This window comes from Serpula lacrymans, assembly GCF_000218685.1.
Source record: "Serpula lacrymans var. lacrymans S7.9 unplaced genomic scaffold SERLAscaffold_14, whole genome shotgun sequence".
Lineage (NCBI taxonomy): Eukaryota > Fungi > Basidiomycota > Agaricomycetes > Boletales > Serpulaceae > Serpula > Serpula lacrymans.
In genome coordinates this window covers 1-16,039 of record NW_006763303.1, presented here as the reverse complement: position 1 = coordinate 16,039, position 16,039 = coordinate 1, and the positions used below count along the sequence as shown (strand labels likewise).

Below are 16,039 nucleotides of genomic sequence, written 5' to 3'. Positions count from 1 at the left end.
TATTGCTCATATTGTCCGATGATCTATTTTTGCAAATTGTCAGTATGGAGATTGGGGCGTCTTCGACGCCCATCTGCGCCAAACAACATGATAGAGTGGCAATGTCAGAGAAGCGCAATCCAGGCATCCTGGACGCCTATATACAGCCCGCATGGTTTTGCATCTTGCGGCATACCACGAGTGCAGTTTGGGGCGTCCAAGAAGCCCCTTTACATGCCTTGCTCCCATGACAGTGGGCAACTGTTTGCATGAATGTATATGTATATCCATGCACTCAAAGCATGATAATTTGGGTAAATTCCAACCCTAGGAATGGGTCTGAACCAACCTACGATGTCTCATAACCGCCCGTCTAAACCCTTGTGTCTGAACCCGGTGTCTGAACTGTCCGTCTGAACTGTCTGAACCTCCTTGGAGACAGTTCCGCTGTCTGAACTGCCTGTCTGAACCTCCTTGGAGACAGTTCCACTGTCTGAACCGCCCATCTGAGCCCTTTCGTCTGAACCCGGTGTCTGAACCGCCCGTCTGAACCGTCTGAACCATCTGAACCTTCAAGTACGAGTCATAATCGAATAATCTAATAGCTAGCCACCTAAGCAGTGCAGCAAAATGTGCACACTCAGTGTGATGTGCTTGTCAGCACCCCCTTATATTGAATATTTCTAGTAAACAACTTATGTTATTGTCCTGGAATCGATTTCCCCGTCTTGCTATTATATATATTTATATTTGCGTTGATTTACAAATTCCATGTGAGGTGCCCCCCCTCCCCTCTTGGTTGGGGTAACTTAATTTTGGTATTGTCTGAATGATCCTCTGTGTATCATTTCCCATTCCAATATGGCCCATATGAGACATTAGTTCCTAAAGTCCATGTCGGAAGTGACAATTGCCATATATAGGCATAGGCATTATGCAAAACTTGTAATGCAAATATCTCATGATTGGAACCACCAATCTTTACAGAAAAGGGCTCATTAGTCTTGTATTATAGTCTACTATTATATAGAAGCCTTCCCAGACAATAAAAATGTGGCACACAATTACCCAAAGTGACTACCATGGATCCCTGATACTAATCAGATGTTACAGAACTTTATTGCACCTGGCTTGTGTCGAGAGCTTTCAAATCTTGACAGGCTGGTCCAGTCGGCATCTTTCGGTATATATTAATTCGATGCTTGGACTCTCGGGCTGTGTAAACAGATGTTCGTCACCAGTCACATGCATCTCCGAACATGTGAACCTAAGTGTGACCAACTCTACAGTACTGTGCACAAGTTTAGGGCAGGCTTATAAGACCATTCATCGACTGAACAGCAAGTCAAACATGCATCATACGATTCAAAGACTTAACATACTTTACAGACAGCACAAGTTCACTGACTTAACATTTTTATCACTTAACTGTATTATTATTATTATTATTATTGATTATCATATAGCAAAAACATCGCACCACAGTGGCAGAGCCACGGGTTGGAACTCGTTAGAAGTGTTACATGGGATTCACAGGTGGCGAGAATAGCTCACATGGCCTCCAAAGTCTCAGATCCATCCAAGGGAGGCTAACTATCACAGCTTTTGAGCTTCGTAGCTTGGCGTACTGCACTAGTATGGCAACCTTACAAGCTATAAGTAACGTGATGTCGAGGTGACGCTTGATTGATGAGTACTCGGCGAAAGCAAGGGAGATAAAAACTTGAATGAGATGATCCAAGTCCGTGTGCAGAATTTCCTTAGCGCAACCTGAATCAAATCGTACTGGAATGGCGTAGGCCTCTTCAATCTAATACCTCGCTAGAAGGAACGGTCCAAAATTTTGCGATTGACAAGACTAATTGAAATCAGACAGTCTTAAGAATACAAACTAGAATACATTTACCATATATTGACTAAATATTCATGCAGAAAACAGTCTCTTTCTCCTCCGACACACCCGACTCAAGTCTTCGATACACTAATGACGATTTTTCCTACATGCTTCTGAGACTCGAGATAGGCATATGCATCAATAGCTTGCTCAAACGAGAACACCTTGTCAACGACAGGATGGATCTGATGAGCCTTGATGAGGCGGTTCATATCTTCAAATCTACGCAGAAGGTGATAAGTATACTCAACACTTTAAAAGAGGTCGTGATCTAAGCCAAACTCACTGGTTGACAGACCCGATCTGGATTCCGCGATAGATGAGAGCTTTGCCAATTGCGCTTCGAATGTCGATACCTTCACTGCCCTTGAATAAGAATCATGTCAGAGCCCGTTGCACGAATAATGAGCGAGAAAGAATTCCACCTGTGCGACAAATCCAATGATGTTAATGTATCCGGCGTATTTGGTCGCTTTGGCGCATTTTCCAATTGTCCCAGGACCGCCAACCTGAAATAAAAAAGGGTGAGTGATTAGCCTCGAAAGGCACAAGAGATGACTACCTCGATAACGTGGTCCACACCTCTGCCTTCAGTCTTGAATACTCATGAATACATTTCTCAAGATGTATGTAATAGAACGAAACATACAATTTCGAGTATTTCGTCGTCCCAGTTTGGATTTTTGTTGTAATTGATGATGTGTTTGGCTCCGAGTTTGCTAGCTATCTTGAGCTTCTCGTCTGACGAAGAGGTGGCAATCACGGTAGCTCCGGAAGCAATCGCTAGCTGGAGACCAAAACTAAGAACAGAGTCCAGTGAGTCGGAGATGGAAAACGTCGAGATATGAATAAGCCTTACATTGAGACACCCCCAGTGCCGAGTACGAGAACATAATCGCCCCCTTTGAGGGGCACTGGGCCCATAAGAGCGTTGTATGCTGTCAACGCGGCACACCTAGGGTGATTGTAAGCGGGAAATAAGAGGCACATTGAAATAAAACACACGGCAAAGTCGAAGCTTCTTCATATGATAGGTGCTCCGGAACACGTACGAGCGACTAGAGAGCGACGAGTTAGATTATGTGACGAACTAGAGGAAATGATGACCTACATGAGCGGGTACATTGATGTACTCTTTTAAGACACCATCGATAGGGCCGCCGAGACCTGTGGCCTGAGTCTCTTTTGTGGGGTCTCCGTGGATATGGTCGAGGGCAAAGTTTGGGCATACACGATCACCGACTTTGTAGTCCTTAACGTCCTGGCCTACTGCGATTATTTCACCAGCCATGTCGGAGCAAGGGACGACATTTTTCTTTTGGCTATTTACCAAATCGTGGTAAGAAACCAGTATTACAATGGAGTGAAAGGCTTACTGGGGATAACGACCCTTGGAAACCATAAGGTCACGGTACTACGATAACGAGTATGTTTAGCCATTAGGGTGAGCAATGTCTAGGCGGTACATACCTGCAACGAGACGGCATGAACCTTGAGCAAGACTTCTGTAGCTTTTGGCGGAGTAAGAGGAGACTCCTGCAGCTTCAAGTTCTTGTACTCGTCGCCCTAAGCAAAAACCTGGTTAGTGAGGGCTTGGATTAGATGAATTCAAACAGAGACCTGGCTGCGGTATTCACGGGTGGATTTGGGGATGAACATGGCGGGGTGGTGGGTCTCTGCAGCCATGGGTGGGATATATATACGGACGAGATTAGGTGCTGAGAAGTAGAGCACGCCATCTGTGAGTCGGTATACTAAGTGCAGGAGTATAGTTTCTCCCAGCGAGAGGTGAGAGGCAAGTGAATTACGGATTACATCATCGCAGAAAGCCGCGGGAACGGACCGAGGAGAGGGGTGAATTTGAAATTGTAATTGACGAGCAATCAAATTCGCTGTTCTTTTCTGGATGGAACGTTAGATTCATGTTTTGCTCACAATGACCTGCTCAGACCCGCAGACGAGGATTGCAGATCCGAGTTCGCTGGATGAACTCACTCTCGCTGCAATCGATGCCCTGTGCTCCTTGCCCCCCAACAGCAAAGCAAATTTCCTCTTGGATACTTCTATTGCCCTTATCGGCGCCGGACAGTTCGTTCTCACTTACTTCACTAAAATAAACCATCTCACATCACCCATCATCCACAGCTATGGCCCAAAGGTCGAAAACTATCTAGACGTCTATCTTCGCACTCCTCGTCTACCCCACCATGACGCCGCAAGAGCCCTCATCGCAAGGGGCAACGCACGCAGAGCTGCTGGTCAGTGTCTACTCGGCAAGTCTCACCAAGGTATCTATCCCTTTCATAATCCTCTGATCTCTGCTATCGTCGTACCACTAAGAATCTGAGTCATGAACATGCCATCATCTCATTGTGTTCCACATCACTCGTCATTTAGTATTCACTATACTTTTGCAGACTATCAATCCGCTTCCCTTCTCGATCCCTCAAATCGCGAACTGCAGTCAGTTGTACGCAGAGATAAACTCGTGTGTCTTCTTTCTTCTCTATCCCCCCAGTAATAACGGACTATTGCTCAATGGCGCTTCAGATTCACTTTTCAAACGACGTCGCTTCTCGTCGTGCCCCACCAGAAATTTGGGAACGCATCGCCCGCTACATCCCTCGCTACCACCTCCGTACCTGGCTCTTCGTTTCTTCGTTTCTTCGGGATATCGCCACCCGGCTTATATTTCGCACCTTGGATTTATACTTTGGCGAAGATCTAGAAGGTTTACATAGAGGCCTCGACATTCTTGATCGTGTAAGAAGTGACCCTGTATTTGCCAATCGCGTCAAGGTTCTGAGGATACATTGGTCTTATGAGGAAGGGGAGCCTTTGGAATTGGTCTCTCGTGTGTTTATCCGTACCTACGTCTAAACATAATTTCTGACCTTTGTCAGGCATGTTCCGTGCTGCATTGCCGGAGTTCAAGGCCCTCCGCGAGTTCGAGTGGATAGGCTACCCAGAAATGCGAGCAGACATGGTCTCATCGTTGCTTGCCAGCCATCCACATATCCGTTGTCTAGGCTTGATGTCAGTACCCCTTTCAGTCACTATCCTCTTTCATATCCTCACATACACCATAGGGGATGGCACTTCGATGCCGAAGGCGTTTCTGCCTTTCGCAACTTGTACAAATTCACTCTTCGCGCCGAGGACGACGACGGTTTTGCCGACATTGGTGAAGTACGAACAGTCTTAGACAGGAATGATGGTCTACGCCATCTCTGCCTCGGGGCATACCTCAAACGCGATCACTCTTGGGATAATGCGTTCCAGTCGTCAACTATCAAAAACCTCACCCAACTAGACCTCGTGGACACACGAATATCGTCCGTCGTCCTAGCACGCATTGCCCACGCACACAATCTCCGGGGTCTAACTCTCCACGGGACGTTTGAACAGACGAGCTCGGCGTCTGTGATGTTTAGTAGTGATCACATAATCGACGAAAAGCATACGTTCTTGCCGTATCTGGAAAATTTCCGGCTGGTTCTCGTGGACCACGACGATGACTACGAACTATTTGAAGCTGTGGTACACTTCTTGCGCCGCAGAAAGAGGATAAGGAAGTTGGACCTTGGATGTTGTCCGTGGAGGTTTGTTATGGATGTGTTGCCAGAGCTGACGGGCCTGCGTGTGCTACGAGTACAGTTTTCGGAGTTAAATCAGGATAATGTTAGATTACTTGCGAAAGCTATCCCAAAACAGATGGTAGCCATACACATAACCGCGCATCGCTCTGCAAAACCCATCGTACGTTCTTTTATATCATTCGCATCTCTTCACTGACCACTTTACGCCCAAAAGAACGAGTTCACATCATTCTTCAGCATCTTCCCTTCTCTGTCTTTCCTCCACCTTCGCGATCTCTCTATACGTCGACCACAACCAAATCTCCTATCCGAAAAAGATTTCCGTGTCCAAACTGACATCTGGATATCAAGTGCACAAAGCGTGGCCGTTGCCGCACCCTCGCTCGACTTCATGGGCTGGCACGGAGAGCATTACGTCATCGCCAGAAGCTGTTCGACCATCGGGTGTCCTGTCGTCGATCTGCGAGAGTTGCCAGCGCGGAGAAGGTTGGACTGCGGGAAAGGTGTAGATCTGGGAAGCGAAGATGCGGCATGGTTGGAGAGGAAGGACGTTCCGATGGACTATGAGATGACAGAGATGGTAGGATCAGATGTGTAAGAAAATGCGTCTGAGTCATTGTGAGGGCTTTGCAAGGGTTTTGCACTGGCGTCAGTCGCGAAAAAAAAATTCGAAAGAGCACAACAGAAGAGTGGCTTTTTGTCAGGAGTCTGGTAGGGGCCATTGGTGATGGTGCAGACCAGCCTCAGCTTCACGCCAGTTCGGTAAGTAATTGTACAACATTGACATTCATTAATCCCAACCTTGCTTCTCGGAGCAATTATGCTACCGCTGAAGTCATGGCGTTGATATTGTGTAAAATCCAGGGCACATTGTTGACTGTATAGTACGTATGTATTTGAGCAAAAGAATTTTTTACCCAACGCTGTAGACATTGATGAAGCTTGGATACAACAACACTCAGCTGGGAATTTGAAGGTAAGGACTGGCTGTGGCTCACGTTAAAAGCATCAAACGCGACCGTAGTATCCTTGAAGATATTAATGGTTGAACAACTCTGAAGGGCACACCCGTGTGCGCAAGACCAAGGTAGTTTTCACACCCCTTTCTCAGCCACCACAAGGTTCCGAAGTTGAAGAAAACGAATACCATCCCTGCACCAGATCTCCCGTGACCCACTAGTATGTAATCGGTAATCATTGGACATGTTTTCATTTCATTTTTTCCCCCACCGTTTGTCCTATGGCGGCGAAAACAGTTTGTGTTGTGGGCTCTGGTGCCGCAGGTTTGATCACTGCGAAGACGCTCCTCGACGATGGGTTTGCTGTTGAGATCCTTTCGAAAGACCGCACTGCTGGAGGAGTGTGGGCAGCTGATAGAGTTTACCCGGGGCTGTATACAAACAAGTGAGCACTGCGCGTGTGAACAGACAGCTGGAAAGATCATGATACTGAACAAAAAATCAATGTTCCAGCGTCAATGGGGAATACGAATTCTCGGCGATGCCTATGCATCTGCAACGTATCAAGGAACGTCCTTCAGGTACGGAGATGCGCCAGTACATGGAAGCTTTCGCAGATCGTTTCCTCAATGGCAAGATTCGATTCAATACGCAAGTTGTTAACATCCATCGATGGGACCAAGGTAACAACCAAGAAGCTGTTAAGGGATGGGCCATTTCGGTGCAGAACAGTGATGGAACGGCGGAGCAGTTGTTCTATGATATCGTCGTCCTTTGTTCAGGAGTGAGATCTGCATTGCAGGCATTGTAGTGTTGGGTCTGTGGTCTCATCTTATTGTGAAGGGATGCAGTCTACCACGAATACCCCCCGAACTTTCAAGCGCAGCCGCCCAGAAGGCGGGTTTTGTTGGTCAAGTGGTTCACTCGTTCGAATTCGCTTCTCGACTGGACGACATCATCTCTGCAGTCAAGCCTATAGATGATCCCAACCCAGGTCACGTAGTAGTGGTCGGAGGCGGAAAGTCAGCCCAAGAGTATGTGCGGCTCCGATTCGAATGGTAGTACCGCACACTTATTGAGATTTGTAGTATCGCTGCGTACTTGGCGAACGAGGGCCGGAAAGTTTCGATCGCATTCGAGACTGCAGATGGAATCATAGCCGCGCCTATCCCTCTTCCCCACTTCATTCGCAAGAGCAGGCAGGTTTCTACGCTGATATTTGGTGTTTCTTCTAAACTATCAGTATCTTCACTATGTAGGCTCCTCGGTCTCATGGCAACACATATTCATCTGAGGACTGCATTAGAGTCGGTATCCATATATTTTTTTAGATGTGAACTATCGCAATTGATCAATATTAATTGCAGAAAATTTTTACATACTACCTGGTTAGGTAGTAAAATCGTTTCTGGTTTTTGGGACACACTCAGTTGGGCTTCAGTATGACCCCACTCCTCCTGCGTTTGCAGCGACTCATTATCCTTCTAAAAGGGAAAATTCCTTTCGATACCCAGTACTTCTCCTCTACTCACATCCCACTCGCTCTTCTGGGGCATTCGAACCAATGACGAAGGCTCCCCTCGATCAAATGGTTTTCATGCACTTGTTAATGCGGGTAAAATTCAGCTAGTCGCTTCTAATCGCGTATCTAGTTTTGGACCGGATGGACACTCAGTCGTTCTACGGGACGGAAGCTCTGTGAGAGCTGATGTGGTTGTGCTTTCAACCGGTTACACTTCTTCTTGGAAAGGGATATTTGACGGTATGATATTTTGTTATGTCATGATTTGTACATTCATCTAACGGTTGCTTTTAGAAGAGATACTCCGTGATTTCGGCCTTGAACGAGTTCGAAATGATTGTTTGAGCGATGTGGGTATTAAGGAGTCGGAATGGCAGTTTTATAAGACGCTGCAGAATCCTCCGCAATTGCCTTTGGGTAATCAAGGACAGTGGATGTCGTCAATTTATCGAGGTCTTGTTCCAGCTCGCAATATCCAACGACGTGATTTTGCTATCAATGGTGCAGTGGTAGGTAGTCTTTGTTTTATCACATCTCGAACTAATATTGATGTCGACCACCTGTCTTAGTTCACCACGAGTCCAGCTCACATTTTTGAAGTGTCCTCCCACTGGATATCGTCGTATCTCCTATCTGATCCCTTTCTCCGTCTCCCTTCCTCCCCGGAAGATGCGCTCGTGGAGACAGAACGAGTCGCGAGATGGGTCAATATTCGGAATCCGGGTATGTTAAAATGGGTGAACGAGAGCTACAGCAGTGGGCTTAATTTTTTCGAGTACGCATCCTTTTGGCTGATTTATTATATATTCTCTGTCTCATTAATTGTTCATGGATCAGCTATGCACAAGCGTCGGACGATCTCCTAGAAGACATGGGTCTTCCCATCCTGCGCAGTGGAGGTAACTGGTTTACATGGCCATTTATACCCATTTCCTCGAAGGAAATCAAGGCTCTAGGCGAGGAACGGGCCATATTGAGAGCGTCAAATACAACCAGAAATTGAGTCCTGACGATTCACCGAGGAGTGACATAATCCAGAGTTCTATGTTTCAATTTTTGCCAATATTTCAAGGTTAATTCACCCTATCAAAATGTTGCGACCACAAATTTTATATCAACTTCGTGCCTAGACTAGCATATGCACTGTTGATCCTAGGCGCGACGATTCGACGATTCGATACCATCACAGGTAGTTAAGCTAGCAAACGGATTGTATGTCACCGGTGTCATGTTTTAAAAACGTACATTTGGTTCAACGGTCATCAATAAGCAAGTATGGTACGTGACATATTCTTTCCTTCCCCTGTCTTGTTGTGCTTTGTACAACCTGCATTTTACTTACAAAGAGAGCATGGAGATGGCTTCAATTTTTTGAACCTTCACGTCCAGGTTGATCCTTTGGTTTTGAATTCAAAAGGGACAGAGTGACGAGTCTGGCCAGTTTCTATTGCGAGTGCGTCATCCAACAACTTGAATGGGAAAGGACTCGGATGCGTAACGAGTGACGGCGACACTCGAGTGACACGCGGTGCGTGACGTGCGGTTAACGCAATAAACTGCAATTTGGTGAGACACTTTCTAGTAGATATACACACGAAGATGATTTGAGGAGCCTGGCTGGAGCTAGGCCGATATATTTACGCGAAACGAGGTAGCTTGAATTTCGACGAACATTGAATATTGGTTTTCACTCAGGTTGTTCGGAACAAATTTTCAGAAACAAAATGTTACATAAGTGTTCAAGCTTTTCAAGTCGTACCAACTCTTCTAAGCTTGGATCCTGCCTGCAATTCAGACTGGACATAATGTGACGGACAACAATACTCGAGTGATACTCGAGCTCCGAATGGTTACTCGGTCATGGCACACATACAGCCAAGTTTCACCACTGGACTATGTCTTCTATAACTCCAATTCCTATGTCCTAGTTGTGCCCGAATACGTCCTAACTCTTCCTGGAACCGAAAAGCGGATCCTCTTCCCACTGTACCGAAATATTCAAATAGGCGGCCCAGCACGTCTACTATGTTGCTCAAAGTATACCCAGGTCATTCAGTTGTAACGTATTAGCCTCACACCACGTTTCTTCCGACTCAGGTTCTTCTGCTGGCATGCGTTCGTTTCGAGCACGAAGAGACGGTATCGGCGCATGGTTTCTAGGCCCAAAGGCGGAGAATGCTACTGTGATGAGACGCAGTATCATGAACATGGTTGAGACGATCATGCAAACCAGACTAGGCTATAGTTCAGAAGATGAAGTCAGTGATCTGCTATGATAGCTCTAATGCATCAGACACGTTGACTCTTTATCCAACCAGCCAACGATCACATAAGACATGAGGCTGACTGAAAGTTTCATAGAAAACCAGGCGAAGCTTTACAAAAATCTCGACATGGTCATTCAATGGTTATCGAAAACCAGCGTGCCATTTTACTCTCAGCGTTATGTGGCACACATGGCTTCAGACACAAGTTTTCGCAATCACCACCAAGTCAAAAGGACAACCACCCACGACCGACCGATATAGGACATATCCCCGGGATCATGCGAGACATTCTGGGCAATAATACAAAGCAAAATAAGGACAAACGAAGACAAAAAAGACGAGGTCTTCGCAATCAATCACCAAGTCAAGTCACTTTAATAATCTACTTTTACCAGGACGCCCCATCCTGGTATCCGCAACTTCCTTATATGGTAGTTGCAAGCATCCGCAACCTATTAGTCATATCCGCAACCTGTCCGCAACCTAGCTATTAGATCCTCGGATTGTACCATGATTTTCTAAATATGTGAGGGTAAGATATGTGTCAGTCTTTACTTCTGGTCAAAAAAAAAGATATATATTAGAGGTTTTCACCATTTAACTAGTACCAAAAGTCCAATTACACTCATGATCTCAAATGAACAGTCTGAGTGCCAAAAGGTCCGATTGAGATCATGGTTTCAAATGGACTATTTGTCACACTCGAACTGTCCGATTGAGATCATGATTTCAAATGGACCTAGCTATTAGATCCTTGGATTACCACTCGTACTCAAAGGTTCAGACGGTTCAGACAGGGAAAGTTCAGACAGCAGAACCTCGCGACCGTATAATGGTCACATGACAGACGTATATGGGAAGCTATTCCCACGACCGAATCAGGATATAAGCCCGGGATCATGTGGCACAAACCAGGCAACAATACAGAGCCAAACAAAGACAAAAAAATGAGATTTTCGCGATAACCACCAAGTCAAAGGGACGACAACTAGGACATATCCCCGGGATCATGTGACACGTCCCGGGCAACGATACAGAACCAAATAAAGCCAAACAAACACGAAAAAAAATGAGATTTTTGCAATGACCACCAAGTCAAAGGGGACGACAATACAAGGTCGAACGGAGCCAAACAAATGCAAAAAAAAACAAGTTTTTCACAATCATCACCAAGTCAAAGGGACGACAACCCACGACATACATGTGGCACATTCCGGGCAATAATATAGAGGCAAATAAAAACAAACAAATACGAAAAAAAAAATGAGATATCCCCGGGATCATGTGACACATTCTAGGCCCAATACAGAGCCAAATAAAACCAAACAAAGACGAAAAAAATGAGATTTTCGCAATAAACCACCAAGTCAAAGGGACAAGTCACGACCACTACTCCAGCGATGATCAGGACAAGACATGGGCAAACAAATCCGAAAAAAAAACACAAGGTTTTTGCAAAAGTGACGACCACCCAGCCACATGTCAGTACGACGTATCAGGACACAACAAAGCCAAACAAAACAGGATTTTTGCAAAAAAAACGACCACCCAGCCGTCGAGTGAGTCATCAGAGACGACCAAGGGAACGAATAAGTCCAAACCACTGTCAGTGGGAAAGATGACGAGACCAAACGTTCCCACCAGTCTGAGACAAGTTTACAAACACAAAACGAGTCAAAAAACGCGAAAATTGTCAGTCTCAAGATACAAGACTTGTGATAGGAAATACAAACGAATAGAGCGGTCAATAAATCCGAAAAAATAACGAGTATATCCCGTCCAAGCCCGGGATCAGTGTCAACAAAGCTCGGGTTTATAGGACACGAATCAAGGCAAAAAAAAACAGGACTTTGACAAAAAAACCGGGGGGAAGTTGATCAAAGGCTCGTTAACTCAGTGTCATGGGAACGTAGAGACAAAGCCCCCCTTGGGGGGTTGGGGGGCCAGGTTAGCAGGTTAAGGGTAGGTCCCACACCAAATAAAGCAAGACAAAGGCCAAAAGAAAACAAGATTTTCGCAATCACCACCAAGTCAAAAGGACAACCACCCACGACCGACCGATATAGGACATATCCCCGGGATCATGCGAGACATTCTGGGCAATAATACAAAGCAAAATAAGGACAAACGAAGACAAAAAAGACGAGGTCTTCGCAATCAATCACCAAGTCAAGTCACTTTAATAATCTACTTTTACCAGGACGCCCCATCCTGGTATCCGCAACTTCCTTATATGGTAGTTGCAAGCATCCGCAACCTATTAGTCATATCCGCAACCTGTCCGCAACCTAGCTATTAGATCCTCGGATTGTACCATGATTTTCTAAATATGTGAGGGTAAGATATGTGTCAGTCTTTACTTCTGGTCAAAAAAAAAGATATATATTAGAGGTTTTCACCATTTAACTAGTACCAAAAGTCCAATTACACTCATGATCTCAAATGAACAGTCTGAGTGCCAAAAGGTCCGATTGAGATCATGGTTTCAAATGGACTATTTGTCACACTCGAACTGTCCGATTGAGATCATGATTTCAAATGGACCTAGCTATTAGATCCTTGGATTACCACTCGTACTCAAAGGTTCAGACGGTTCAGACAGGGAAAGTTCAGACAGCAGAACCTCGCGACCGTATAATGGTCACATGACAGACGTATATGGGAAGCTATTCCCACGACCGAATCAGGATATAAGCCCGGGATCATGTGGCACAAACCAGGCAACAATACAGAGCCAAACAAAGACAAAAAAATGAGATTTTCGCGATAACCACCAAGTCAAAGGGACGACAACTAGGACATATCCCCGGGATCATGTGACACGTCCCGGGCAACGATACAGAACCAAATAAAGCCAAACAAACACGAAAAAAAATGAGATTTTTGCAATGACCACCAAGTCAAAGGGGACGACAATACAAGGTCGAACGGAGCCAAACAAATGCAAAAAAAAACAAGTTTTTCACAATCATCACCAAGTCAAAGGGACGACAACCCACGACATACATGTGGCACATTCCGGGCAATAATATAGAGGCAAATAAAAACAAACAAATACGAAAAAAAAAATGAGATATCCCCGGGATCATGTGACACATTCTAGGCCCAATACAGAGCCAAATAAAACCAAACAAAGACGAAAAAAATGAGATTTTCGCAATAAACCACCAAGTCAAAGGGACAAGTCACGACCACTACTCCAGCGATGATCAGGACAAGACATGGGCAAACAAATCCGAAAAAAAAACACAAGGTTTTTGCAAAAGTGACGACCACCCAGCCACATGTCAGTACGACGTATCAGGACACAACAAAGCCAAACAAAACAGGATTTTTGCAAAAAAAACGACCACCCAGCCGTCGAGTGAGTCATCAGAGACGACCAAGGGAACGAATAAGTCCAAACCACTGTCAGTGGGAAAGATGACGAGACCAAACGTTCCCACCAGTCTGAGACAAGTTTACAAACACAAAACGAGTCAAAAAACGCGAAAATTGTCAGTCTCAAGATACAAGACTTGTGATAGGAAATACAAACGAATAGAGCGGTCAATAAATCCGAAAAAATAACGAGTATATCCCGTCCAAGCCCGGGATCAGTGTCAACAAAGCTCGGGTTTATAGGACACGAATCAAGGCAAAAAAAAACAGGACTTTGACAAAAAAACCGGGGGGAAGTTGATCAAAGGCTCGTTAACTCAGTGTCATGGGAACGTAGAGACAAAGCCCCCCTTGGGGGGTTGGGGGGCCAGGTTAGCAGGTTAAGGGTAGGTCCCACACCAAATAAAGCAAGACAAAGGCCAAAAGAAAACAAGATTTTCGCAATCACCACCAAGTCAAAAGGACAACCACCCACGACCGACCGATATAGGACATATCCCCGGGATCATGCGAGACATTCTGGGCAATAATACAAAGCAAAATAAGGACAAACGAAGACAAAAAAGACGAGGTCTTCGCAATCAATCACCAAGTCAAGTCACTTTAATAATCTACTTTTACCAGGACGCCCCATCCTGGTATCCGCAACTTCCTTATATGGTAGTTGCAAGCATCCGCAACCTATTAGTCATATCCGCAACCTGTCCGCAACCTAGCTATTAGATCCTCGGATTGTACCATGATTTTCTAAATATGTGAGGGTAAGATATGTGTCAGTCTTTACTTCTGGTCAAAAAAAAAGATATATATTAGAGGTTTTCACCATTTAACTAGTACCAAAAGTCCAATTACACTCATGATCTCAAATGAACAGTCTGAGTGCCAAAAGGTCCGATTGAGATCATGGTTTCAAATGGACTATTTGTCACACTCGAACTGTCCGATTGAGATCATGATTTCAAATGGACCTAGCTATTAGATCCTTGGATTACCACTCGTACTCAAAGGTTCAGACGGTTCAGACAGGGAAAGTTCAGACAGCAGAACCTCGCGACCGTATAATGGTCACATGACAGACGTATATGGGAAGCTATTCCCACGACCGAATCAGGATATAAGCCCGGGATCATGTGGCACAAACCAGGCAACAATACAGAGCCAAACAAAGACAAAAAAATGAGATTTTCGCGATAACCACCAAGTCAAAGGGACGACAACTAGGACATATCCCCGGGATCATGTGACACGTCCCGGGCAACGATACAGAACCAAATAAAGCCAAACAAACACGAAAAAAAATGAGATTTTTGCAATGACCACCAAGTCAAAGGGGACGACAATACAAGGTCGAACGGAGCCAAACAAATGCAAAAAAAAACAAGTTTTTCACAATCATCACCAAGTCAAAGGGACGACAACCCACGACATACATGTGGCACATTCCGGGCAATAATATAGAGGCAAATAAAAACAAACAAATACGAAAAAAAAAATGAGATATCCCCGGGATCATGTGACACATTCTAGGCCCAATACAGAGCCAAATAAAACCAAACAAAGACGAAAAAAATGAGATTTTCGCAATAAACCACCAAGTCAAAGGGACAAGTCACGACCACTATTCCAGCGATGATCAGGACAAGACATGGGCAAACAAATCCGAAAAAAAAACACAAGGTTTTTGCAAAAGTGACGACCACCCAGCCACATGTCAGTACGACGTATCAGGACACAACAAAGCCAAACAAAACAGGATTTTTGCAAAAAAAACGACCACCCAGCCGTCGAGTGAGTCATCAGAGACGACCAAGGGAACGAATAAGTCCAAACCACTGTCAGTGGGAAAGATGACGAGACCAAACGTTCCCACCAGTTTGAGACAAGTTTACAAACACAAAACGAGTCAAAAAACGCGAAAATTGTCAGTCTCAAGATACAAGACTTGTGATAGGAAATACAAACGAATAGAGCGGTCAATAAATCCGAAAAAATAACGAGTATATCCCGTCCAAGCCCGGGATCAGTGTCAACAAAGCTCGGGTTTATAGGACACGAATCAAGGCAAAAAAAAACAGGACTTTGACAAAAAAACCGGGGGGAAGTTGATCAAAGGCTCGTTAACTCAGTGTCATGGGAACGTAGAGACAAAGCCCCCCTTGGGGGGTTGGGGGGCCAGGTTAGCAGGTTAAGGGTAGGTCCCACACCAAATAAAGCAAGACAAAGGCCAAAAGAAAACAAGATTTTCGCAATCACCACCAAGTCAAAAGGACAACCACCCACGACCGACCGATATAGGACATATCCCCGGGATCATGCGAGACATTCTGGGCAATAATACAAAGCAAAATAAGGACAAACGAAGACAAAAAAGACGAGGTCTTCGCAATCAATCACCAAGTCAAGTCACTTTAATAATCTACTTTTACCAGGACGCCCCA

At 45.1% G+C, this 16,039-nt stretch overlaps 4 protein-coding genes across 4 annotated transcripts; 3 read left to right on the top strand and 1 right to left on the bottom strand.

The window, feature by feature from the left end:
• Positions 1-1,821: 1,821 nt before the first annotated feature.
• SERLADRAFT_452842 (uncharacterized protein) lies at positions 1,822-3,663 on the bottom strand (the record flags this gene model as incomplete). The annotated part of the gene is made up of 11 exons (XM_007322784.1): positions 1,822-2,095; positions 2,160-2,239; positions 2,299-2,382; positions 2,436-2,468; positions 2,523-2,673; positions 2,733-2,828; positions 2,879-2,931; positions 2,985-3,195; positions 3,250-3,287; positions 3,344-3,439; positions 3,494-3,663. The coding sequence occupies 11 exons, from the start codon at positions 3,557-3,559 to the stop codon at positions 1,945-1,947; spliced, it is 1,059 nt and encodes a 352-aa protein (XP_007322846.1).
• A 123-nt stretch (positions 3,664-3,786) lies between these two features.
• SERLADRAFT_452841 (uncharacterized protein) lies at positions 3,787-6,393 on the top strand (the record flags this gene model as incomplete). Its single annotated transcript, XM_007322783.1, has 7 exons — positions 3,787-3,961; positions 4,019-4,161; positions 4,291-4,361; positions 4,424-4,727; positions 4,777-4,909; positions 4,963-5,632; positions 5,687-6,393. 7 exons carry the CDS (start codon positions 3,810-3,812, stop codon positions 6,068-6,070), a joined length of 1,857 nt encoding a protein of 618 aa, XP_007322845.1.
• A 319-nt stretch (positions 6,394-6,712) lies between these two features.
• On the top strand, positions 6,713-8,956 carry SERLADRAFT_442258 (uncharacterized protein; the record flags this gene model as incomplete). Its single annotated transcript, XM_007322782.1, has 9 exons — positions 6,713-6,876; positions 6,945-7,215; positions 7,275-7,465; positions 7,520-7,738; positions 7,799-7,871; positions 7,923-8,193; positions 8,248-8,462; positions 8,523-8,728; positions 8,791-8,956. The coding sequence occupies 9 exons, from the start codon at positions 6,713-6,715 to the stop codon at positions 8,954-8,956; spliced, it is 1,776 nt and encodes a 591-aa protein (XP_007322844.1).
• Positions 8,957-9,837: 881 nt separating this feature from the next.
• On the top strand, positions 9,838-10,447 carry SERLADRAFT_400120 (uncharacterized protein; the record flags this gene model as incomplete). The annotated part of the gene is made up of 3 exons (XM_007322781.1): positions 9,838-9,990; positions 10,051-10,211; positions 10,272-10,447. The coding sequence occupies 2 exons, from the start codon at positions 10,065-10,067 to the stop codon at positions 10,284-10,286; spliced, it is 162 nt and encodes a 53-aa protein (XP_007322843.1).
• Between the last annotated feature and the right edge of the window lie 5,592 nt (positions 10,448-16,039).